Source organism: Cucurbitaria berberidis (genome assembly GCF_010015615.1).
Source record: "Cucurbitaria berberidis CBS 394.84 unplaced genomic scaffold K460scaffold_1, whole genome shotgun sequence".
NCBI lineage: Eukaryota > Fungi > Ascomycota > Dothideomycetes > Pleosporales > Cucurbitariaceae > Cucurbitaria > Cucurbitaria berberidis.
Window position 1 is genome coordinate 1472213 of NW_024468935.1, and position 25232 is coordinate 1497444.

General features: G+C 49.1%; 11 protein-coding genes and 1 pseudogene across 12 annotated transcripts; 8 read left to right on the forward strand and 4 right to left on the reverse strand.

Annotated features, from left to right (window-relative positions):
- Positions 1-16: 16 nt before the first annotated feature.
- Positions 17-999, forward strand: K460DRAFT_300859 (NAD(P)-binding protein; the record flags this gene model as incomplete). The annotated part of the gene is made up of 1 exon (XM_040929849.1): positions 17-999. The coding sequence occupies one exon, from the start codon at positions 17-19 to the stop codon at positions 905-907; it is 891 nt and encodes a 296-aa protein (XP_040792691.1). The 3' UTR covers positions 908-999.
- Positions 1000-1541: 542 nt separating this feature from the next.
- Positions 1542-3536, forward strand: K460DRAFT_350230 (uncharacterized protein; the record flags this gene model as incomplete). The annotated part of the gene is made up of 3 exons (XM_040931488.1): positions 1542-1624; positions 1788-3346; positions 3403-3536. The coding sequence occupies 3 exons, from the start codon at positions 1542-1544 to the stop codon at positions 3534-3536; spliced, it is 1776 nt and encodes a 591-aa protein (XP_040792692.1).
- Positions 3537-4197: 661 nt separating this feature from the next.
- Positions 4198-5256, forward strand: K460DRAFT_381959 (fructose-bisphosphate aldolase). Its single transcript, XM_040935385.1, has 3 exons — positions 4198-4317; positions 4365-4744; positions 4797-5256. Exons 1-3 carry the CDS (start codon positions 4235-4237, stop codon positions 5198-5200), a joined length of 867 nt encoding a protein of 288 aa, XP_040792693.1. The 5' UTR covers positions 4198-4234; the 3' UTR covers positions 5201-5256.
- A 150-nt stretch (positions 5257-5406) lies between these two features.
- K460DRAFT_t15 lies at positions 5407-5490 on the reverse strand (annotated as a pseudogene). Its single transcript has one exon. The product of its transcript is annotated as a tRNA-OTHER (tRNA).
- Positions 5491-5988: 498 nt separating this feature from the next.
- K460DRAFT_326693 (hexose transporter-like protein) lies at positions 5989-8023 on the reverse strand (the record flags this gene model as incomplete). The annotated part of the gene is made up of 6 exons (XM_040930632.1): positions 5989-6246; positions 6350-6528; positions 6621-7198; positions 7272-7533; positions 7586-7765; positions 7813-8023. 6 exons carry the CDS (start codon positions 8021-8023, stop codon positions 5989-5991), a joined length of 1668 nt encoding a protein of 555 aa, XP_040792694.1.
- Positions 8024-8932: 909 nt separating this feature from the next.
- On the reverse strand, positions 8933-10786 carry K460DRAFT_275148 (propionyl-CoA carboxylase-like protein; the record flags this gene model as incomplete). Its single annotated transcript, XM_040928013.1, has 3 exons — positions 8933-10198; positions 10248-10342; positions 10390-10786. 3 exons carry the CDS (start codon positions 10784-10786, stop codon positions 8933-8935), a joined length of 1758 nt encoding a protein of 585 aa, XP_040792695.1.
- A 276-nt stretch (positions 10787-11062) lies between these two features.
- Positions 11063-13657, forward strand: K460DRAFT_326699 (uncharacterized protein). Its single transcript, XM_040930633.1, has 4 exons — positions 11063-11338; positions 11384-11718; positions 11771-12180; positions 12231-13657. The coding sequence occupies exons 1-4, from the start codon at positions 11289-11291 to the stop codon at positions 13413-13415; spliced, it is 1980 nt and encodes a 659-aa protein (XP_040792696.1). The 5' UTR covers positions 11063-11288; the 3' UTR covers positions 13416-13657.
- Positions 13658-13764: 107 nt separating this feature from the next.
- K460DRAFT_270176 (OsmC-like protein) lies at positions 13765-14370 on the forward strand (the record flags this gene model as incomplete). Its single annotated transcript, XM_040927625.1, has 2 exons — positions 13765-13913; positions 13986-14370. 2 exons carry the CDS (start codon positions 13765-13767, stop codon positions 14368-14370), a joined length of 534 nt encoding a protein of 177 aa, XP_040792697.1.
- Positions 14371-16302: 1932 nt separating this feature from the next.
- K460DRAFT_360981 (Bud-site selection protein) lies at positions 16303-17891 on the forward strand. Its single transcript, XM_040932374.1, has one exon. It carries the CDS (start codon positions 16423-16425, stop codon positions 17815-17817), a length of 1395 nt encoding a protein of 464 aa, XP_040792698.1. The 5' UTR covers positions 16303-16422; the 3' UTR covers positions 17818-17891.
- A 773-nt stretch (positions 17892-18664) lies between these two features.
- On the forward strand, positions 18665-19622 carry K460DRAFT_274823 (uncharacterized protein; the record flags this gene model as incomplete). Its single annotated transcript, XM_040927987.1, has 3 exons — positions 18665-19103; positions 19181-19407; positions 19470-19622. 3 exons carry the CDS (start codon positions 18665-18667, stop codon positions 19620-19622), a joined length of 819 nt encoding a protein of 272 aa, XP_040792699.1.
- A 281-nt stretch (positions 19623-19903) lies between these two features.
- K460DRAFT_400220 (FAD/NAD(P)-binding domain-containing protein) lies at positions 19904-22498 on the reverse strand (the record flags this gene model as incomplete). The annotated part of the gene is made up of 4 exons (XM_040936302.1): positions 19904-20669; positions 20723-21435; positions 21487-22135; positions 22188-22498. 4 exons carry the CDS (start codon positions 22496-22498, stop codon positions 19904-19906), a joined length of 2439 nt encoding a protein of 812 aa, XP_040792700.1.
- A 1723-nt stretch (positions 22499-24221) lies between these two features.
- K460DRAFT_243816 (heterokaryon incompatibility) lies at positions 24222-24524 on the forward strand (the record flags this gene model as incomplete). The annotated part of the gene is made up of 1 exon (XM_040927330.1): positions 24222-24524. A coding segment is annotated over one exon (303 nt), but the record flags the coding sequence as incomplete, so codon positions are not given.
- Between the last annotated feature and the right edge of the window lie 708 nt (positions 24525-25232).

The window sequence follows — 25232 nt, forward strand, 5'->3', positions numbered from 1 at the left end:
CATTTGCACCTACCAAATGTCTCCCTCCGCGATCGTGTCTCAGGCTGATTCGACTGCGCCTGCCAATGGCAACGGCACACAGATCGAGCAGTCCGTGCCAAACCCAGTGTACCTTACAACAGAACCAAAGGAGGACTTCGACTGGAGGATTACGTTGAAGGGCAAGGTTGTTGCCATCACTGGCGCAAACCGAGGAATTGGTCTGGGACTCGCGACTGTCTGCCTCGCAAACGATGCCGCTGCCATCTATTCGCTCGATCTTTTCGAGCCGGGCGAGGAGTTCCAAGCACTCCAGAAGGCCAACCCCAAACGTCTGCATTACCTCCACTGCGACGTCACTTCGGAAGAGAGTGTGACCAAGGCCATTGACGAGGTTGTTGCGCAATCCGGGCGCATCGATGGCATGATCGCCAATGCAGGCATGACTAAGCACCAGCCGGCTCTGAACTTTGATCGGCCTCAGCTTGAGCAGCTGTTCAACCTTAACGTCTTCGGCGCATACTTTTGTGCAACGGCCGCTGCGAAGAAATTCATCGAACTCGGCATCAAGGGCTCCATTGTCTTCACCGCGTCGATGACCTCGTACCGCCCGAATCGAGCCGCACCTTCTGCACCATATGGCGGTACCAAGGGGGCTGTTCGCAACATGGCACACACGCTCGCTATGGAGTGGGCGAAGCATGGTATCCGAGTGAATTCCATTTCGCCCGGTTTCGTACGAACGCAGATGACATACTATGTCGAGAAGGCGCCAGACTGGAACCTGAAGATGCAGTACTATGGCGGTATGCCCAGGTTGGCAGATCCTAAGGAGCTCGGAGGCGCATATGTATATCTCTTATCAGAGAGCGCCAGCTACACTACTGGAATTGATATCCCAGTTGCTGGCATTGTTGGTGCTTGGTAGAGCGTTCTTTGCTAAGTATCCTTCTGCAATGGAAGGTGTTAGGACTACGATTTGTTATGATTCCCATAGAATATATTCAACGACTTACGCATTTACATCAGCTGCACAAACCTTGGATGCAGAGTTGAAGTCGTGGTGGTTGTTCACTAGGTAAACTTACAGTCAAGCCAAAGTCAACTAATTCAAGCAGACCTGAAGCGGTGGCGTCACGAGGTGCTCGGGAATTTGCGCTCCCTGAAAGTTCAATGCAGTGTTACACCAGTTTTGCTTACAGAGCCCCTCCAATATTTCCATGGATTGACGGTAAGGAATGTTCCTCTGCCCCACCAGAGTTCTTGCCTTCCTCCTTACCAGTGTATGCTTGGAACGTCCCACAAAGGAACTATCGGCACATCAACCCGGTCTAACACTGTCCATTTCCATCAATTCCATCAACTCCATCGAGTATAGCTGGGAGTGTAGGTGTGTCACTAGCGTATTCACGTGCACTCTTCCTGGAGTGCTGAACCCGAAGCCGGGGTAGAAGCTGTGGAGTTCGCTTGTTCTTCTTCACCTTGCACATCAGCTAATTATCACCCTCGAAGCGAAAGTACCCTCGACGCGAAGCCATCGCAGATGTAAAAGGCTTCGTATGATGCCCATGCCATCAGCAAGTGTTCCCAAACCCCGGAAACCGCGTCCGTCGCGCGCCCGAGGCTTGCGGGCGACAACAGGCTGGTAAGCTTAACATCCCTGGGGACGCACCAACGCGCATCATCGACGCTAATCTCCGTTCGCGACGTGTCTGGCGCATACCCTTGTGTCTTCATATATCGACGATACGCGGGTTGATGTTACCATCTTTACAAGCGCTCAGAAAAACGCTAATATTTTCTCCCAGTCTCACATGCCGTAAAAGAAGAGTCAAATGCGATGAGCTGAGGCCTCGATGCGCAACATGCGCGAAATCTGACAGGGAATGCTTGTACGCACCGGCTATCGACTGTTCAGGGAAACCTACCCCTAATGGATCGAGTTCTGCAAATACGTCGACGCCGCCGACACAGGGTGATGCCTTGGTTACTTCGTCATCTCCGGCTGTGGCCGCGAAATCCGTCTCAGCAGATAACGAGCATCGCATCTTCATCAACTCGCCTGAACTGCTGTTCGATTCACCATTGACCAATGTAGCCTCCGTTCCATCTCCACATTCGGTACCTGAATGGTATGATCTACTCGCTGAGGACGCGATCAACAACATCGACAAATACAATCTTCATCTAGATCTTGATCGAACACGTCTTTCGAGAAGACAGAGTCCTGTGCCAGATGCAGGCAACATAGACCCTCAACTGCAGGTACCAAAACCAGACCAGGAAGCAGAAATCTCAACGCAAGAACAGTGGAATTGTCCGGACAACATACCTCTAACTGACGATGAGCTCGTGCTGTTTCATCACTATGTCAGCGTAATCGGACCCATATTGGACCTCTACGACACTTCAAGACAATTAACAACCACCCTTCCTGGTTTAGCAGTACATAATGTCGGCGTCTTGAAGTCTTTACTCGCTGTAGCAGCACGACATATGGCGCTTATCAATGAGCCGCAACTACACCAACTCAATCTGAGTGAGCATTCCGTGGAATCTGACAGGAGCGACCAGCACAACTTCCCGAACTCAGTACTCCAAGTGGCGACGCAGTACTACTACGAGACGCTGCATTATCTTTCACAAAATCTCTTGTACCCATCATACTCCAAATCACGAGAGATCGTTGCGACAGCCCTCCTTATTAGCACATATGAGATGTTCGACGCATCAGGACAGTACAGTAATGGAGCGTGGGAGAGACATCTTAGAGGGATCTTCTGGATACAGAGGTCACAAAATAATAATGGAGAATGCAGCGACCCTCTCCGAAGGGCTATCTGGTGGGGTTGGATACGTCAAGATATATGGGTAGCCTTCCGTGAAAGCCGGCGAGTACTGACAATCTGGAAACCTACCAAGCGAATAGCGGACCTCAGTCCAGATGAACTATGCTTGAGGATTATGTACATTTGCGGCAGATGCGTCGATTTCGCTGCAAATGAGAAGAAGGACGGCATCATCACGCGCATCGACCACGGTGGGAGGTTGATGCAAGCACTCAAGGACTGGCATCATGCACTTCCACCTTCATTTCAGCCCATCTATAAAGTATCACAGCCGGAACCGGGCAATCTCTTCGCACCCATTTGGATTCATCCCCCGTCTTACGCTGCCGCCATCCAAACTTTTCACTTCGCTCGAATCATCGTTCTCATCAACCAGCCTTCAATGGGAGGCATGGACGACTTTCGGCTTCGACAGCGCTTTTTGGACGACAGTGTTGAGACTGTGTGCGGTATTGCCATGATGCATCACGGCAAAGACCATCAAGGTGCATTCGCGGACTTCAAAGCGCTTTACGCAGGTAAGTTTCACCCAGCATGCATGCGAACGGCGACTAGATCACTTACCAAACTTCAGCTGGCCTCTGTGTGCAAAATCCTGCCAAGCAAACGGCTATTTTGCACCTCTTAGAGAAGACACTGGACATAACCAAGTTCCCACCAAAGACACTGTTGAACGACCTTGCCAATTATTGGCGAGCCGGAAAATGAATCAAAGGCATTTTCAGTAATCTTAAGTCAGTATTCCTATCCCGCATGCTTTCAACTGCTTGCATACGTTCCTTGGTTAAACCGACGGCATCGAGAGGCCACCGCGTATACTATTGGTCCATTTATCCCTACAGCTCAAAGCGTAGCAATTGTGTCCAATGCAGCTGCAGCGTGCCCGCATATCCTTTTCCTCCGAGTATACCAGCAGCGTCGCGAGCCAAGAACCGAAGCTTAGCAGACACGTAAGAATATGAATCAGAGATGCTGTCTTCCAGGACGATGCGATTCATGTAACAGAGGTGGATCTCCACATGGGATCAGAGTTAGTGGGGTAAAAGTGGGGCGCGGTCTGATGCCTGACAGCGAGAAGGTTCATGCCCATCACTCGCTTGAGATCTTGTGCCTCGTTACGGGTCACATCATCCCACCCTTCCATCAATCGTAGCCGCAACTGCGGTATTCTAGCAAGGAACTTGCATGATTCAAGTTTTCCAACACGGGGGGCCCAATTGAATCATAATTTTGCCGCAGCTTCTCCGTTTTTAGCGACGGCAGCTTATTAGACATATGCAGATCCGGAAAAGTTCCGAACACGTGATGATTCGCATCTGTCTTTCCCGCTCCCTCATTCATTGCTTGCACTTCCAACACTTCCGACTTGCTTGACGATTGAGAGACTTAATCTGCACACTTCCATCATGACGATCACCAAAGAGAACCGAACATTACAGATTCTCAATGCCGCAGCTGTAGGCAAATACGGCGTAATGGCTGCGATCGCGTAAGAAACGCCTGAAAACTGTATAAACGCATTCTGACAGTCCATAGCTACAACATCGAACAGCTTACAGCACTCGTTCGTGCAGCAGAAGCCAAACGTTCACCTCTGATTATTCAACTTTTTCCATCCACACTCAAACAACTTCCACTTCTTGCATTTACCGCTGCCGTAGCTGTAAAGACTGCGACAGTACCACTTTCGTTACACATCGACCATGCGCAGAGCGTGGAGCATATCCGAGAAATTATCGCAACGTTACCGGTAGACTCGGTAATGGTAGACATGTCTCATTACGATGAAAAAGAGAACCTGGAAAAGACAAAAGTCCTAACGAAAGAGTGCCATGATAGAGGCATAGCAGTGGAAGCCGAAAGTGGGAGGATAGAAGGTGGCGAAGATGGTATCGCGGATACTGGAGACCTTGAAGGTAAGACCATCAGCCAGAACCCATGCAACGTTGCGGTGCTGACGTATGGTAGCCCTTTTTACTTCCCCTGAAGACGTCGACAACTTCATCGCAGCTGGAGTTGATATTCTCGCCCCTTCGATTGGCAATGTGCATGGCGACTACGGCCCAGGTGGCCCTAAAGAAGGCCAGCTTCATTACGACCGCCTCGAATCAATAGACAAGCAGATCAACAAGCGCATCTTGATAGCTCTACACGGGACTAATGACTTCCCAGCCGAAGTTATGCAGCGGTGTATACGATCTGGTGCGGTCAAGCTGAACGTCAATAAGCTGCTGCTGGAGGTTGGGAACGAGGTTTTGAGGAAGAATGCGGCGAGTATGCCGTTGGTTAAGTTAATTGATGAGCAAATAAGAGTCATCCAGGCTGAGACAGAGAGGTGGATGGATATCTGTGGTAGCAGCGGGAAGGCCTAGGGAAACGGTCATGGGCTGTAATACAGACTAATCAATACATCTATTGACATGATAACTTGCTATTCCAAGTCAGTTTAGACAGACTTGCCGGCGTATAGACTCAATGTTCATGTCACGGAAAAGGCGTGGTGAACAGGCGACTCCAAACCCGCAGAAGACCCTTTCACTTGCACAAAAAGGGGGACAGAGCAAGCAACAAAAAGGAAAGGTCTTGCCCGGAATCGAACCGGGGTTGCCGGAAGACACTGAAATAATCAGAATCCGGAGTGATAACCGCTACCTATGAGGCAATTAGCGGGGGCAAGTGAGAAGTGTTGCTTGAGGACAAACGTACACTACAAAACCGATGGGCGACTTCAAAATTGGAATAAATATAGTCACAGAAAAGAGCGCATCGAGAAGCTAGATAGGAGCAAGCATATTTTTAAAACTTACTGTAACTCAAAACTAAAGTTTTCGCGACAGTGGGGCTCTTTGTGTGTAGAGTGGGGCAGACAGCGAAGCGAGAAGTATGGTCCCAAGACTCTGGGCTGCTGAAGCCCCGCTAAAGAATGTTCACCTGCCAAAGGCCTCTAGGGGTTTAGAATTATACAATATGTTTTGCGAGTAAACTGGGACCATTAATGGGTGCAAGATCGATTCTAGCCTGGCTTCGGCCATATAGGCAGGACGAACAACTGTTGCCGACAGGCGTAGTTACTACACAAGACCGGGGAAGACGAAACACCACTCAGAAATGGTAATTAGAGTATTAGAGATGGGGGTTATGTCGATCGCAGTGACGAATCCTAATCTTCCCACCAATCCCCTCTCCTCATATCTCTCACCTCCACCCTCCCTCCCCTATCCCTGCTGTTACCATCTTTATTCGGTATCACAACGTCCATCTCCCAGCTCATTCGCTCATCCATCCTGCTAAACCGCCTTGCCGCATAATCCATCTGCTTCTCAACGTTTCTAGTTGCTTCTTCCGCGAGCGCTCGGTCTTCGAAGAGAAAAGCGAGTTCTTCGAGTGTGCGGCCGTAGGTTTCGGGGAACATGAGGTACTGCGATCGTTAGCACCTCAAAAATCCAGTGAGATGAAGGAGACAGTAGGTACTGAAAACAAAATTATAGGATAGAGCGAGAAGAGAGATAGAGAGGACCTACGATGAAAACAATTTCAAAAGCTAGCCAACAACAGTATGTGGTCAGCCACTTCCAGCCAATAGCATGCAGGCCAATCGGATTCACAAACGTCGTGAAGAAGGCTGCGGAGCGCCCGAAGAACTGAAAGATTGTGATCCCTTTCGCGCGTTGGGTAAAGGGGAACAGTTCAACGAGAAACGCTATCGTTACGTTAGCAGTCAGCCATACATTCAACATCCCCCAAAAGCCGTCTCTGCTTCTCCTGCTCGAGCGATCAAGGAAGTAGACTTACTGTACGTAAGCGCATTATACCCAATGTTATAACACGCTTGGTATATGAAGATGATAGCAATGACGAGCCGTGCAGGCTCAGCCCGCTTGGTCTTCATGTAAGTCTTCACAGCAATGGTCCAAGCGACATAGCAGCACAGCAGAGAGCTCGCGCAGATAAGATACATCTTTCGTCGCGGAAACCTCCTAACAAGCAGCGAGATGCACACAGCACTGACCAAATTCCAGCTATTCTGCCCAACATTGAGTTTACCAACGAACTGTGGATCCGAATATCCGATCAGGCGAAGTAGGTCGTTCAGGTAGTAGGAGAGTAGCGTGTTTCCTGACCATTGTGTGAATAGGCCGAGGAAGGAACCGATGATGACGCGTTTGCGTAGGCCAGGCACAGTGATCATCTCGCGCCATGAGCGTTGAGAGTTCTCGAGTTCGATGCGGATAGTGTGTTCAATCTGAGCCATTTCTGCTGCGGCGAAGTGAGATGATGTGTCGCCTTCGGCATGGAAGGTGATCAGGGTGTGGTATGCTTCTTCGCGGCGATCTTTGGAGATGAGGAAGCGGGGGGACTCGGGGATCATACTATGTTCAAGTCAGCATTTGTGCGAAATTTACTACCCTAACGTCGACACTGGGAGAAGTCGTTTCAACGTACAATATAAAGATCATCTGCACAATACTTGGCCCAGCCTGTAACAAGCATGGTATCCTCCACGCCCAATCAGACTTGATAGTTTGTGTCCCATAGCTTGTGCCCGCTGCGATGAGGCTTCCAACGAACCACAGGGCATTGAACAACGAAGTCATGATCGGTCGTTCTTTGGGGTAAGCGAGTTCGCCCATAAGGGCGGATCCGGCAATAATGCAGAAGGGGATACCGAAGCCAAGGATCCAGCGAGCGAAGACGTACATTCCAGCTGTATATGTCAGTAAGGGAGTGAGCATGGAGAATGTGGACGGGTAAGGTACCGTTGACGGAGAGCGCTTGAACTAGAGATCCGACGACCATTATCAAAGAGCCGATGAATATCGCCCATCGTCGACCGTATTTGTCATTTATGTACGGGACTAGAGGGAGTGCACAGATGGCGCCTAGATTGTATGCCGAAGATATTATACCAAGGAGTGCTCCTCGAGGGTGGTTGAAGTCTGCGTCCGTTAGATCGTCTATACACTCAAACTGCATGTCTACTTACAAGCCTGCCATGATGGCGCAATCTGCACCGTGTTAATCATCTGCGAGTCGAAACCTGATGTCATCTCGATTCCAATACACGTCGGTAGCAACAGTAGATAGAGTCTCCTCAGATTCCTCTTTCGATACCATGGTACTGTATCTTGCTCAACGATGCGCGTTAGTACAGGGGCGGCTTGTCGAGCGGCAGCGGCAGCGCCGACAGGGGCCATGCCTCTTCTTGGACTAGTCTGTCAAAACTGAAATCCAGAGATAGGGTTTGTAGTGATGTCCCAAACGTTGATGAACTAGTGAGGCAAACAAACGTCCGGTGGCCAATGTCCGGGCGGGCGGGGATGTGGATGGATCTATATGCTCCAGACTTTGGGGCGCTGTCATGTCTAGAGTAATCTGCGGCATGCCGGTGAGACGGTCGCTACGGATCGTTCACAGCGGGATGTGGAAAGTAGCTGGGGTAAGGAGCGCATTGACATTCGGCCCCGCATGTTGGCGTTAATATACCCAGGAGGCGTTCCGTGACGAATCAGGTTGTGGTTATTGACTCGATGCTATGCGCAGGGGAGAAAGGGGTTAGAGAATTTATAGGTGGTTGGATCGGGGCTGCACATCTGCACATGATACAAATATGTAGGAAGACTGATATAAGAAGCGTAGAAGTTTGGGAAATTCTAGAGAGAGTGAACGGGAAGTATGGAATTGCGTGTTACTGAAACGGTAACGACATGGACGCAGATGTGCCAAGCAGGTTAAATGGCCCGCCAACAATTGCTGAGCCACACGGATTAAACGCGCTGACTCCAATCATGCAAGTTGTTATGACGCCACAACCGCTGACGTGAAGATCGCTACCGTGGAGTTGGGCTCTAACAAGCATCCGTCTAGTACAAGCTAGAATGCTGAAGGATTGCCTGAAACCAAAGTGCGGGTAAGCAGTGTTCGAGGCGAAGAAAATCCTGTGAGCTACACGCTCATTGACTGAACTTGTCATCATTGGTTTCGTCGCACAAACTCGGGGTTTATGAGCACGAATTTGCTGACGCCGTGAGAAGGATACCCAGCCCCCAAACATCGAGACTGCCGGTTACAACACGAGAACTTTGCCGGGCAGTGCGAACTTTGTTCTACGCGAAAGTTGGCTGAAGCTTCCCAGCAACTCTCTCCATGATCCTTTCAGGAAGTAAGCTCTCGTATACATGCATCACCCACTCACAGAGTACATGTCTTGTGAACGCTGGGTCAACAATCTCCTCAACACCAAAATGGTTCGCTGTTCGAACAGGGTTCATAAGCCGTCTATACTCGCTCTCCAGTTCTGCATACCGCTCGGCTCGTTTCTCTTTGCCGTGCTGGCGTTCAATTTCCTTGAGTTCGAAGGAGTGCCCGACTTCGATGCCGCCTTCGAGCGGAAGCGATCCCCACATACCTGATGGCCAGGCGATGCGCATTCGGGGGTCGCGGCAATCGAGCATAAGGCCGCCTGCTACGCCGTACACGCGTCGAACGATGACGCTGAAGATTGGCATTGTAGTGCTATAATATGTTGCGGCGAGTGTGACACCGTGCCGCATCGTTGCACTGCGCTCTGCGACCGTGCCAATCGCGTAGCCAGGCACGTCTACGAATTGGATGAGAGGGATGTTGAAAACATCCAAAAACTTAAGCATGCGTGTGATTTTCTGCGATCCAAATGCATCCAGCGCACCTGCGTTAACTTCGCAGTTGAGCGAGACGACACCGACTGGTTTGCCGGAAAACCTGGCCAGGCCAACAATGGAAGTGGTACCCCAAAGTGACCCAATCTCGAAGAATGAGCCTTGGTCTACAACTTCAGTAATGATTGCGCGTGGGTTATACATCCGAGTCTTAGCACGCGGGATGATCGATCGAAGATTTTCCGATATGCGGTCAATTGGATCTGAGCAGTCGACTGTTGGAGGGAGCTTAGTGCCACAGTCTGGAAGATAGCTTAGAACTGTTCGTAGCTGCTCGAAGCATCCTGCTTCATCAGGGGCTAGGTTGTCAATAGTCCCGTTTGTGCAGTGCATTGCTGGACCTCCTAGATCAGTGAAGGATAGTCCTTCCTCAAATGTAGCGTTCTTGACTACACTTGGTCCGGCATTAAATAGGGAGCCTATATCGGCGGCCATGACGGAGAAGTGGCATGCTACCACCCGTGCGGCACCGAGCCCGATCGCTGGTCCGAGCACTGCGCCAAGATTCGGTATGCCCATGTTGAGCTGCTGGACAACTTGTGTGAAGGAAGGTAGCGGGGGCACATAGGAGTAGCCGGTGGAGCGGATGGTGGTGACGGAGCCTCCACCAGATGAACCATCGACAAGCTTGACTATGGGTAATTTGAGTGCTATCGCTAGCTTCTCCATGTACACCTAGGCGTCTTTAGCATCTATAAAAGCCAACGCACTGGTCCTTGCCTACGGTCTTGTCCATCAGCGCGCCATCAGCGTGACCGGCGCGAATTGAGAAATCGTCAGCCGTGAAGACAATCTTCCGCCCTCGTAATCGTCCGAAGCCTATTTAGATTAGTATCGGCGGGACTATCCCTCCTTCTGAAACATACCTTGCACGTTGTTTGACGGCACATACTCGACTGGCTCTTCTTTGACTGGCCCCAACTGCTTCCACTTGACCGTGCCGCTCACACTGCCAACTTCCTGGAAACTCCCTGGGTCTAGCAATTGGTCCACCCGCTCCCTCACCCATAGCTTGCCTGCCTGCTTCTGCCGTATATAGCCTCTGTTATTGGTATCGGGCGTTGCTGCGATGTTGCGGAGCGTCGTAATCTGGCTGAGGATGTCGGAGTAGTCGGCGGGGAGGTCTGAGTCGCCCCCTTTCCTCCTTCGACGCTTGGGCGTGTTAGGAGCAACGTGGGCGCTCACTTGGGTAAGTCGGTCTTGCGCAGTAGAAGGTGATTTGGACGCTTCCTTCGATGAGGGGGATTGATCATCGCCGGCCATGATCTAGGTATAGTTCGTGATCCCTTCGCGTTGTCTTAATTCCTTGCCCAGAGATATTCTTGTACGTTTGTGTGGGACACGTTCCTAGACTGTTATGAGGAGCTCCATCAACGGAGCATTTCGTGTGGCTTCACATGGCCATGATGTCGGCTAGGACGCGATGGCCGTGGTAGAAAGTTGGGGAAGCTGGGGAACCGAGGTACTTGGAGCTTTCCCCGCTAAGCCTCGTTACGACATTGCACCTCGCCTTCGCCCATTCATTGTTGACCATGGCATCCCAAACCTCAATGAACAAGTCTTCTAATATAGACCTCGTAGGCCCCGTGAGCCTGCAAACTTCACCGCAATTCCCCAATCCGCCCTAAGCCTCATTTCCAGCACTTTTCGACCTGCCGAGTCGGTCTTGGCGAATCTTTCACTCATCTGGATTGATTATACAATCAAGAAATTTGATTCTCTGGAAAGGTTAAAATTGTTTCTTAGCCGGTCGCCACAAGGAAATATGTCAAGACCAACTCAAAGACCCATCAAACGCCTTCTCGTTGCGAACAGGTACGCTATACCTTGCGAACGACTAGGAACCTGCTAACTAGCCAGAGGCGAAATAGCAACACGAATTATATCTTCAGCTCGAGAACTTGATATTGAGACACACGCGATATATGTGTCTGGGGACATGTCCCATGCCGCACGAGCAGCCAATGCAATCGAACTACCATCGGCAGCATCCTTCATGAACATTGATGCGCTTATTGAGATCGTCAAGAAATATCAAATCGATGCTGTACATCCCGGTTATGGCTTCCTTTCGGAATCTGAAGTGTTCTCCAAGCGAATGTGGGAAGAAGCCTGTGCTATGGTGGTAGGTCCTGGATGGGGTATCTTGGAGAATACAGGGGACAAGCTGAAAGCGAGACAGCTTGCTGAGAGGTGCAAGTTTACCAGAAAAACTCGATAGTATGCGTCTTGCTCATCTTTACTTAGACAATGTCCCTGTGTCTCCAGCTCTACGCAAGCCCACCAACAGCGTGGAACATGTACGGCAGTTCGCATCCGAGACTGGCTACCCAATCATGGTCAAAGCGATAGACGGTGGAGGCGGTCGAGGCATTCGACTCATTCAAAGCGAAGAGCAGCTGGCCTCTTTAGTGAAGCGGGCAGTCGAGGAGAGCCCCTCTAAGCAGATATTCGCAGAGAAGGCAGCAATCAATGGCTTCCGCCACGTTGAAGTGCAGATTATCGGCGATGGAACCGGAAACGTTACACACCTCTGGGAACGCGAGTGCAGCATTCAAAGGCGATACCAGAAAGTGGTGGAGCTAGCGCCGAGTGTCATACCTGATCGCAAACTGATCGCGAAGGTCATCGAGGATGCACTCAGGATGGCTAGGCATGTAAGCGCTCAGACTATAAAATACCATCAATCCAACACTGATGTTCCCAGATCCAGTATTTCTCCTTAGGCACATTCGAGTTCCTTGTAAATCCGAGCAACAGAGAATACTATTTCCTAGAAGTCAACCCGCGGTTACAAGTCGAACACACAATTACGGAGTCTATTACTACGACGGATATTGTCAAAGCTCAGCTACTGCTTGCTCAAGGCGCCAGCCTGGAAAGTTGTGGTTTACCCAACGCCAAACGTGACCCGGAACTCACACCTCCAGCACACTCAATACAGCTTCGTATAACAGCGGAGAATGTACAGAGTGACTGGTCCCTGTCAATTGGTAAGATTACCTCCTTTCGATTTCCTACAGGCAACGGAATCCGCGTCGATACACATCTCATCAACGGTCACGCTTCCGTTGTATCGGCAGACTTTGACAGCCTACTTGCTAAGCTCATTATCACGGCATCTTCTTGGAGAGATGCGGTCCGAAAGGCTCAAAGAGCCTTAGATGACACTCAAATCAGTGGTGTGAAGACCAATCTTGATGTTCTAAAGGCCATCGTTGCGCATTCTGATTTCCTAGAGGGCCAATGTGATACACAATGGCTAGAAAGCAAACAACAAGAGCTTCTTCACTGTGGACAACTCCTCTCCGCTTCCCGGCAAATCAATCTGGCTGCAGACACCACAAGCACATCTTCGAGTGCTGTAATATCAACACCAAACACACTTTTTCGCAAGGGCGATGCATGGTCGATGGCCATATCTACTCCTGATGATGTAAAGCACAAAGGCGAGCAACTACCATACCACCTTGAGCTAACCCGTGTTCTGCGCAACGAGTTTCCTACCTCGTTAAGTGCCGAGTTTCTCTTCACAACGCCGTCTGCATCATCTTCTGCCAGGCCTCATTCCACACCTTACACAATTACCTTGAGCGCAACATCCGCCAGTGCGTCAGCGGCAACTTCACATCACAGGCGCGGCAACCCATCAGACCCTTCACATATAAACATCCCTTTCCCGGGCAAACTGGTTGAAGTCCTGGTCGATGAAGGTGACGTGGTCAAGGAAGGCGATGTGATTTGTGTAGTGCAGCAAATGAAAATGGAACTCGAAGTTCGATCGCCAAAGAGTGGGAGAGTGACTTGGGTTACCGAGGCGGAAGATGGAGAAGATGTTACAGAGGGGACGTTGGCCGCTGTTATAGAGAGTGAGAAGGAGGCTAGGTTATAGACGCGACAACCCTGCACGGCCACCAGGATCGCGATCTTGTTAGTCCATGTTCTTCCGATCCTATCAGAAATGCAGGTGTCGGTCGCGTCATGATCCCTAGATCTCGGCCACTAGCGGCGGGAGTCCCTTGCGCTAAACGCATTCAACCTTCATCTAAACGTCATGATTTCAAGATGTCAAAGACTATGTCACAGCAGACCATAGGCTGCAATAGGCCTGAGAAAGCCCGTGAATTGACGTCCTGCCAATCTTCACTCTTCACTCTTCCACTCGCCTCCAGAATCTTTTACTGAAACTCATAATTCTATGCTACCAAGCCAACTTCAATCTTAACTTATCATCAATCATGATGGCCAGCAGAACCTTCGCGCCAATGCTTCGCCAGGCTCTACGTGTTTCTCAGAGAAATGCTATCGCGACTCCACGTCGCTTCATCAACACCGAGACAGCGCCCAATCTATACACAGCGCGCGCACACGTCGTAGGAGCACGAACAGGGTGCGTTTGAACCAGCCAAACTCGATCGGGGGGTTCACTACAATGGTCTTTTTACTAACGCAAGATTATCAGACACGTCGATGGCGAAAATCTCAAGGTGGACCTAACCATGACCAAAGCACTCGGCGGTCCGGGCGACAAAGGCAAAACAAACCCAGAAGAGTTATTCGCAGCCGGCTACGGAGCTTGCTTCCAGAGCGCGATGAACGCCGTCGCACCCTCCCTAGGCGTCAAAATGCCTACTAAAACAGAAGATAGCATCGTCGAGTCGACGGTGGAGTTAGTCGGGAGCATGAAAGAATTGGATATGGGTCTGCGCGTGCAGTTGCTGGTTAAGGTTCGGGGCATGGAGAAGGAAGATTTGGAGAAGGTGGTGCAGAAGGCAAGGGAGGTGTGTCCGTATTCGAGGGCGACGGAGGGTAATGTTTATACCACTGTGAAGTGTGAAACTATGTAGATTTGTATTTGTCATGAGTCTGGGTGTATATTGAAATCAGAATAGAAATAGGCTTGTATGCATATGATAAATACATTGTCGGCTTTCCTTCGTTATCTGTAACCTACACATTAGGCACGCAAACCAATTAGGCTGTCCACATACTGTGAATATAGGGAATTGCTTGACAAACACACATCTTCACCTCCAACACTCAGACCCCCTATAAAGCGATCTCTACCCTAGTCCTCGTCATCATCAACCTATCGCAATTTCCCTGCCACATCCACCTTCTTACGGAACAGCGAAAGAATCAAGTACTAACATTACCATCAACTAAGAAACCAACTAAAGCACCCAGTAACACCTCAAAATCTACTGAATGTGTTTTTTCGGAAGATCCGACACTCCACCGCCCATAGACTTAGGTAAAACTGTCTAACCGACCCAGAGCCTTCACATACCCTCGTATACAATAGGTTTCTGCACCTTCTAATCCATCGTTGTCTCCACTCTGTGTCTTTGATTATAATGAGTCTAATGAATTGCAGAGCACATTTCAGCACGCGGTTACGAACCGCACTATGAAAATGAATATAGCGGTGATCGTGTCGAGTACCTGAAGGACTACATTGCTGCCCGAAGTCGTGATAGCGGTCAAGAAAGCGCAAGAGGGAGGGGACGTGCTGGGGGTGTGGGCGGAGGGCACGCGGGTTTTGGAGCAGGTCGTGGGACCTTTCCTCAGAACACCGAATCACCTGCAGACAGTGGTTTCTTCGGCGGTGGTGGACCCGCTCAACGAGGTGGTCTCTTCAGTGCAGATGAAACCTCACGCGGCGGCTTGGTCCCCCGGGGTGGATTGCTTCGTGGAGGCAGGTTTGCTGGTCGACGTTCCTCTGTTGGTCGAAACTCGTTCGCTGGACGAGGTGGAAGAGGTGGTCTCTTTGGTGGCAGCGGTGAGTCAACTATGCGTTCCTACGTTTGCTTTAACACGGAGAGCTTGAAGAGTGCTGTGTTGGCACAGCGCCTTAAAGCTTCAATCATCAGCATATGCAAGCTGCACCGCAAGAGCATCTTTTCATACGACCGACAATATGCCCGAGGAGCGCTCTCAAAAGATGTTCGTCCGCAAACATCAGGAGTCTTATTGGAAAACACTTGGCGATAAGCTGAAAGGCAGGAAGAAGAAGCAGACGACGAACAAGGACAACGAAAAATCGGGGCATAGTTCCCCTAAAGGAACATCGCAGCAAAATCGTAGTCTTTAATCTCTAGGAGACCTTGTCACTCTAATGGAAAGCTAACCTTCATTCAGCTGAAAGCGGCGGCGGACAGCCACAGTCCAATCCTCCTGGAGCTAACAATAGTTTTGAGCCAGCCGTGCAAGCAGTTCTTGCTGGTGGAGGAACTGAAATACGCTGGGGAGGACAAGGGGGTGGCGCCGTGAGCCGTACTGCACGAGGTAGATCTGTCGACAGCCAACCTCAGCACAACAGACAAGCCACTGCCGTCCCACCGATAACAAATCAGAGACACCTACAACCAGACGAGCTACGCGTTCACATGCAGCAAGGAGGCCAGACAGCCTATGGTGAGAAAATTAGAGGGGTTGGGGGACCGAGCGTATATGTTGGTACTGAAATGCCGAGTAGGCGAGGAGGAGGAGGAGGAGGAGTACGTGGAAGACTTTTAGGTGCTAGCAAACAGCCTCGACATCCTTGGAACCCAGAGACCGAATTGTATGCGCAGGAGAAGACGAGGAAGAAGCAGTAGAGAGGGTTATGACATGTGGTAAATGAGGGATGTAACAGACATAAAGTGTTTCGACGTAGAATGTATCCTCCCATAGTCAAACACATATTCTACTTATCAGGGGCTCAGTCTAGTTTTAGTATAAAGTATATCAAGATTGCGATAAGTAAAAGGTTGGATGTTGTATGAAAGAAGTGTCAAGGTGACAGACGTTTGTACGAAATAGGGAAAGCTAACGCGATCGTTATCGATAAGATTTGAAGCATCTCCAAAATTTCCACCAGCACTCCATCACACGCGTCCTGCATAATCTCGCCCGCAATGGTCAAACGAAAACGCTCCTCGCCCGATCCCACTCAGTCGCAGCCGTCAAATACACCCGCGCGCCGAAAGAAGCTCTGCACGGAACGCCTCACCACCGCTCTCAAATCCCTCGTCGTTGCGCTCCGCCTCGGAGCCGGCTTCGAGCGCCAAAAACACAGTCGTCGCAAGAAGACTGCGCAAGCGAAGAAAGACGAGAAAACGATAGCCCGACTTGAAATTGAGTATGCGGTGCTCAAGGGGCTGGACTTGGAGAAGGTGGCCGATCAGCTTCTGCGCAGGACCGTGGGCAAAGTGAAGAGCTTGAAAGATGCCGAGGCGCTGCAGGAATATATCAATGGCAGTGCAGGAGGCGAAGAGAAAGGCTATGAGGGCAGGGTTCTTGCAAAGGATCCGGCGACGCTGAATGTGACTGCTAGATTGTACAAGGTGCCTGCGGTCAAAAAGGTTGTTGACGAGGTTATTGAGGATTTGAAGGCTATCATTGGAGCATCTGAGACCTCTACCAAGGCCCAAAGTGCGCCGAAGGACACCCCAAAGAAGCAAAAGAAGTCCAAGGCAGAAAATGAGGATGTGGATATGCTGGATGTGAGCGACGAGGAGGGCGATCCCTATGAGGCATTCAGCACGAGGATAGCAGCACCGTCGTCTGGCGGAGAGGATAGCGAGGATTCAATCTCGGGCGACGAGCGACCGCCGAGTATAGGGGATAGCGAGAGCGAACATGACCCTGAAGCCGATCTCGATGAAGCCAGCGACGATTCAGAAGCCGACGCATTTCCATCCTTCGACAGCGAGGCAGAGGACACCGATAGCGAAAACGAACACAAGCGAAATTTTCTCTCAGTAGCTACACCCTCAGTCTCCGCAGACTCGGACTCGGACGACGAATCCCTAACAGCCCCCTCAAAATCCAAAGCCAAACCCTCAAAAAACGCGAAAATCACCTCCTCCGCCTTCCTCCCTGCGCTTAGCCACGCCGCATACTTCTCTGGCTCCGAATCTGAAGCCTCAGACCTAGAAGAAGCACCGCGAAAGAACCGTCGCGGCCAGCGGGCACGCCAGAAAATCGCAGAGGCAAAATATGGCGCTACAGCTAAACACTTGGAGAAAGCAGACAGAACCAAAGGCTGGGATGCTAAACGGGGGGCTGTCGGTGATGACAGGCGTGGAAGGGGCGATAGGAGCAGTGCGCCGAAGGGACGAGGACCGCAACAAAGTGGAGGAAATGCAGAGCCGATTGGCCAACAGAAGCGAAGTGAGGGTGTGAAGAGGGATGACAAGGGCGAGTTGCATCCTAGTTGGCAGGCGGCAAAGGCGGCGAAGGAGAGTAAGAAGTTGACGATCGATATCAATGGCGCTAAGCCACAGGGGAAGAAGGTGGTGTTTGACTAGATACCCATGACCAGATTAGAAGCAAATGAAGGCTTATTGGAGGCATGCACAAAGTCATTTTGATCTTGCTTCGTCCACTCTGTTATCTTGTCTTCGAAGACATAACCTTATTGCATCTACAAATAATTAGCCCGTAGATCTCTCCGTTGACCAAAGAGTGAAAGCAATTACTCATGTGCGTTGTCTAGAATTTGTGCCATTCTGTGGGCTGGTATAGGTACAGGTAGGGCGAGAATTCCTAGCCGGATTCCAGATTCCACAAGTTGGGCGTCAAGAACATCGTGTCTGGACCCTTCGCTTACGCAAATATCTATCATGCATGGCGCAGCTATATTATGGTGCTACACCCCTAAACTGCGCCTCAAACCTTTTGTGAAGGCCAGTGATAATTCGTCGAGGAGATGATGCAGCATGAGACGGGGCCAGCTGCAGCCAAGCAAAGCTTAGGAAAGCTTGGAAAAGCTTGCTCCTCCGGACGATCCCGGAGTGGATCCTTTAGGTCTCATCCTAGCCAAAGATATGTATACAAATCGCATAATCCTAGAAGATGTCGCACGAGAAAAGGTGGTTGGAACTCTAGAGGTTTCACAGATAGATCATCGCGATCCTCCCTCGCTCGATGTAAGGTCCAGAACGGCGCCAGACCAAGCACCGCCTCAGCAACACACCAGTCGGAGCTGCATTACAGCGGAACAACCTCCGTAAGCGCCGATTGCAATTTGGAAGTGCTAGCTGCAGGCGTTTGGTGCAGAGCAATGGCCAACGTGGCAGGAGGGATAAATAGCGCACCATGCGCTCCTCAGGGTGACTCCATTGTTTAGCCCCAGTACAGGCAGCCTCACTCACAATGGGCTTTCTTAACGAACTCGTTTCCGGATTTACACATTCTGGGCAGCAAGGCCAACAAAGCCAGCAGCAGTATGGTAACTCGCAAGCCGCCTCGTCCCCACCGCCTGTCTCCCCACCATGGTATGCCGAGTGGGACGCCCGCGACAACCGCTGGCTCTTCGTGAACCAGCAAAACGGCGAACGCACTTTCACATATCCCGGCCCAGGCTACGCACAACAGCAAGGTAGCTATGGCACACCACAAGGCGGGTATGGGTCCAACCAAGGCGGGTATAGCAACCAAGGCGCATACAACCAGAACGCGTATAATCCAACTCAGGGGGGTTATCAGCAGGAGCAGCAGAAGAAGAGCGGAGGAAATGGGTGGAAGTATGCCGCTGCTGGTGCGGCGGGGTTAGCGGGCGGTGCGCTAGTGATGCACGAGGGGGAGGAGATGAGTATGTTTTCTCACATTAATTATTAAATTGCTCCAAGTATTGAGCATATGAACTCCATGCTAACGCAATACCACTAGAAGAGGGCTGGGACCGCGACAAGGACCGATTCGAGAACCGCGTCGACCAGGACAAATACCGTCTCGAGAATGACGTCACCAACTTCCCTGATAACGCTGCCAACTGGACAGGCGAGCAAGTTGGTCGTGTTGAAGGCGTTGGCGACCGTGTAGAAAACCGCTGGGACAATGCCGTTGACGACGTCGAGAATCTTCCTGAGAATGCAGCGAGATGGACTGGCGAGAAGGTAACAATCCACCCCCAAACTTCGCGAGAGAAACTTCCTGACGTGCTCTTTCTACGCAATAGGTGCAGGATGTAGAAGATATCCCGCAAGACATTGAGAATCGGTGGGACAATGATGTCAACAGGGTAGAAAGCTTCGGAGATAGGATGGACAACGCGTATGATGATGGAAGGGACGAGCAGAGATATGATGACGATAACAGAGATGATTGGTAAATCTAGCACCAGGAGACTAATGAAAAAACCATTCGAATCTACAGCATACCTTCCGAAATGGCTCACTGACATTGTAAGAAGCTTCGCGGTTCTGAATCATGACGAGAAGTCTGAGCGCACAATATGAAGTGTGGGCATTATCATTCTGGAGAAGCTCGAAGCTTCGCAGGGAAAGGACCAAATTGATCTGGAAACAAATCCAGGAGCGGAGAATGTATAGCTCAGATTTGAATGTAGAGTACGATCTGAACGATGATATAACCAGTAATAATGACAAGAAGTCATCTGTAGTAAGTGTTGTAGAACTCAGCACTTCCTTCCAAGCTTATACTCAAAATCTTCTTTTCTCTCCACCACCACAAACCCACTAACGCAGCCCCAGGTCCAAGCACTAATTGCCCACCAAGAAACTTAACGGAAACAGACACAGCTTCATCTGTTGTTATTAAACCTCTGCGGCGCAAGTCGAATATATTATACATCCCATACAGAGCCATAGCAAGGGCACTAAAGAGAAGCTCTTGCTTCATGAACGAGAAAATACCCTCTCTAGAGTCATTCCACGACCCAGGAGAGTTGTGTGCAGCAAAAATTAAGCGTGAGAATGAGATTGCAGGGTCGCGCGAACATAAAACGTATGAAATAGTGAAGAAATGATACAGGAGTGAAAAGAGGAACGAAGCCTTGTACGCCTTCAGAAGATGGGGAGCATCGCTGGAATAAGAGTCCGAAGATCCCTGCTTGCCTGGTGCTAAACTTTTCGAAAACGCAAAGACCAGAAAGCTGATAGAAATAGCGGCAAACTGCCACATTACAGCAGATCCCTGAAAGTGCGAGATGGTAGTTGGGATAAACATGAGCAACATCGGTGCAACATAGCCAAGGACGATAGATGGCAACAGGCCTCGAGCAGTGGATGACGGGATATGTCGACCAATACCGGGAGTATAAGACTCGCCGGCAGCAATCCATATGCTTGCCAGGCAATAAACGGGAGCAGTGATAGCGATGCTGAAGACATGCATGAAAACACCGTAGGACGTTGGCCTGGTTCAAATAGTTAGCCAAACCATTAAAGAGGGCATAAGAAAGATACGCACCATGCGATGAGCGTGCCTCGTGCGCCATAGCGATGGCCTTCAACGAACCAGACGAGAAGGAGTGGTGCTAGCCACGAAGCGAGGTACAAGAATTGCAGAGTATGGCCAGTGTCGCTCCAGTTAGCCATACCTGCAGAGTTAGCGGCATTCATATTGATTATGCGATCGAGTGGCTCGACGCCTGTATATGTTTTTGTTTCCACTCTTCCATAGCTGCTTGTTTGCAGTGTGTGCGATCGTTTCATATTCTGCGTCGCCATATAGATCAACACTAAGAACACTCCAGACGCGATGAGTCGCACCGTCGTCAAATACCCTTTTTTGAGTGGCCTAGCAGGACGCTCGTCATAGAAAGAGTCGTAGTGTGGTCTTGACGGGACTGCGAGCATTTCTAGTCGTGCAGCTGGTCGCGACGCGCTTAACAGCGCCTCCAGACCATGCTCTTTATTAGCGAGTGGTATGATGTATCTGGCAATAAGTTTCGAAGACAGTGAATCCATTGCTTGAACGCTCTGGGTAGTATGAGCCTTTTTCATCATCCTGGATGCGCGGTTCTGACGTTTCGCTTGCATGCTTGCGAAGGCCGTTGTAATATTTTCCGTGGTGACATCGGCGTTTTTGCCTTTGCCTTTGAGTAGGGTGAATAGTTCGTTGGTGAGCACTGCCGCGTCCTCGATAGCACTGTTTCCACCTTGACCGTTGATTGGGTTGAACTGATATTTCGTCAATGAGCTGTAGCTAGAAAGACAGAAACAAGCCCTTACCTTGTGTGCAGCATCGCCAATGGTGATGATTCGGCCATAATGCCACTTTGAAAACACGACTTCTGGCAAAGCCTGGAGCGTTGCTGCCGTTCGTAGCCTGTACACGTCGCCAAAGCATAAGGCATCTCCCAATGGATCGTTTGCGTGTTTCTCGACTAGCGCATTCTCGTCTGCTTCTGTGTATCGTGGGATCTGTTCATATAGTCCATACACAGTCTTTTCCAGTTTCTTGAACAGAAACCAGTACATACGATTTCCAGGAGCGCTAGCCAAAAGATACGAGTGGCCTTGACTCATCACATACTGCGCCGAGTGATGTTGGTACTTATCCGTGGACTTGGAGATTCCGAAAATGCAGCAAAATTCAGTAGCGACCTCATCTCGTTCCTGGCGCGAGAAATAGCCTGGTCTATCCGCGTTCCCCAACCTCCACATTTCACGGCGAACAGCGCTGTGAATGCCATCAGCTCCTACAAGAATCTCTCCTGTAAACAAATCCCCATCTTTTGTCTCGACCTGTACGCCATCTGATGTCTGCACGACGTTGGTAACTCCTTTCGAAATGAGGACCCTGGACTTGTCCTTCAGATTCTCGTATAATACTCGAATGAGAATTTGCCGGTCCACGAAAATGGGTTCATAACCAAGCCTAGATTCTATCAACACAAGCCCACTTCAACGTTGAAGATAACAAAGCCTACCGTTCAACGAAATCTCGCGATGGGTTCTCCATACTGAATACTGTCTTGCCCTGCTCATTTCTCATCTTCATCACATCGAACGCATCGCGGCCTTCATTCAACGCTGTGATAGCGTCGTAGCAACCAAGCTGGTCCAGAATGCGAAGTCCGTTTGGGAAAATTCCAATGCTGGCACCGACATCAGGAGCAATCTCATGCCATTGTTCGAGAACAAGATAATCGATGCCTGTTTTCTCAAGTGAGTTGGCTAGCGCAAGGCCAGCAACGCTTCCTCCAGCGATGAGAATTTTGGCATGCTTTGGAGGTGGCATTTGTCAAAGCAGTGAGGTTGCGAGACCAATATACTGCAGGGGTGTAGAATGGGCAAGGTATGGTTAGGGATGTCACTCGAAGTACCTCTACAGAGTAGCGATAGCTCAATAGGTAGGCGTGGAGCGTAGGCCCTTTCTCATAAATCCTCTTAGCTTGGGACGCCTGAAGATTAGCAAAATCCTCACTTCTTATCTGCAGGTGCTAGTGCGGCCTGAGCCGCCCTTAAATTCTGCAACGTTTTCGTCCGAACACTTTCTGCTAAAATCTGTTCTTATTTTAAGCGGATGCCATATTATACTGTCTATCTTTTGTGTTGCCTGCTTCTTAACTTGGATGTTTCTCAAAGTTCTCAAAGTATCCTCAACGTACGCGTTCAATTTCTTCCGCCTAAAGTAGTCTAGCAGCAGCTTTCAACTATAGTTTCTTAACCTGCCTATTTTAATAAGAATAATGCTTTAGTTACTTAATCTCTGCTCCTGCATCTAACTAAACACTATTTGTTAAATGCTGTATGTTTTAAATTCTAGTTTTTGCATAAGTTTAAAGATAAGTAGATATGTACTAACTTAATAGGACCTCTACTATTATTCTAACACCTATAGCCTGTACAGCCTACTTAGCTGTTTGTCTATTATTTTCTAAAATTATTTAAAAAAAGCTAAGTAGTCTAAATTAGTAGTAGTAAAAGTAAAAATAAATATTTTTTATATAAAAAATTAGAATTACTAAATTTTAGCATTTTTAATATTTTTAACTATTAGAGTATTTTTTATAAGCTATTAGTAAATAGTTATAAAAAAATAAAAACTTTTTACTAAGTATTAGTTTTTAATAGAAAAAAGCACTTTATATAAAAGTTATTATTTTTTTTATTTTTTTAAGCTGCAAAATCCTACTTTTATAAATATTATTATTTAAAAGCCTATTATAAATTAGCTAAAGGAAATTTAATAAGTTAATACCTTAATAAGTAGCAAAAAAAAAAATCTATTCTATTATTATATATAAATAGAAAATAAAGGCTATAGAGCAGCTTTATATATACTTTAAAAATAAGTAACTTTTTATATAACTATAACTTGCATTAGACTTATTAGAGCAGAAAATTAATATTTAGTACTATAAAAAAATAATAATAAAGTTTAGAACTATAATTAGCAACTATTTTAACTTATTTTAAAAAAATTAATATAATTATAAATATTTCTATACTTAAAGTACTTTTATAAAACTAGCAATAGCTTAACTAGGGCGTAGGCGCTTTGAAAATCCTTTTAACTTGGATGTTGCGATAGTTATCCTGGACCGCGGTCCAATATTTATGGCCCCCAATCGTTTTGATTTCCAGCGTTTCAGGTAGCCCAAAGCGGCACGCTACCCATACGCGCTACCTAGGCACTTAAGACCCTTCGAGGCACTCCATACATGATAGCCGCAGGTCCACGCATTACTCCCGAGACTCGATATCAAGGATACATCATGTCGACCGAAGCGCTCGCGTCCCTCTACACCAGCCGTCTTGAAGGCAGTCAGATCCGCCTGCTGCGGCTGCTACCCACTTTAACATGCTGCAAATGTGGTCACTTCCATCTCGACGAGGATAACAGCGACTTTGATGAAGATGACTGCAAGAGCGATGTCAGCGATCTGAGTGAATTGAGTGTTGATTCCGACGCCGGTGTGCACAAAACATGTTGTGGTCATGGTTGCATCGACTGCGACATGATCCACTGTGAACTCATCATAGTATCATTGGAAGATGTAGCAGGAGATTTCGCTGCTTTATCGTACGTATGGGGCTCGCCATCCAATAGAGAGAGGATCACAGTCAACGGTACCGATGTCCCGGCCACGATGAACCTAGAAGCCGCACTGAGGAGGGTACGGAACACAGAAAAGGTCGAGCTGCTATGGGTGGACGCCATATGTATAAATCAAACGGATATCGTGGAGAAAAACATACAAGTAATGCGAATGAAAGAGATATATACGAAGTCCGCCCGAGTACTAGTATGGATTGGCGATGTGGTCCAAGATGAAGATGAGGAAGACGGCCAGCAAAACGTCCAAGATGCAGAAATATCAATTTCCCTTCTGAAGCAAATTAACCGTATGGCTCAAGGCAAAGAATTAGTCGCCAAACCAGATCCATATCAGATGCTTGTCACGGACATGGCACCATTCGAGGACCCTATCGCCGTCGGCTTGCCCGGCGTGGACAGCACGGGCTGGAAAAGCCTTGAAAACTTCCTAGGTAGATCTTGGTTCTCTCGTGTCTGGGTTATACAGGAAGTCGCGTCCGCAAACCAGGCAGTGCTGCTGGTGGGAAAGGGTGAGAAGATCGGGTGGAATCAGGTTGCTGTGGCAGTTATCTGGTTGCTGTCTCACGGCTATACGGACAACATACCAGGACTCCACAGATGTTGGAACATTCTCACTATCGACACATGCCGCAAACGTAATTCTATCTCCCTGATGCACAGGTTGAGCCCCACAGCTACCTTTCATTCTACAGTTCCACATGATAAGATATTTGCTTTACTTAGCATGACCATAGAAGGGCGGATGCTCGAGAAATATCCACGACTCCGTGTCGACTATGCGCGAGACTGGCGTAGCCTTTTTCGCGACGTTGTTCGGCATTGCATTGAGACGCCAGGCTCTTTTGGGCCCAAGCAAACATTACACGTCTTGAATCAAGTCCGCCATACCCATGAGGACCATGGGGACTTT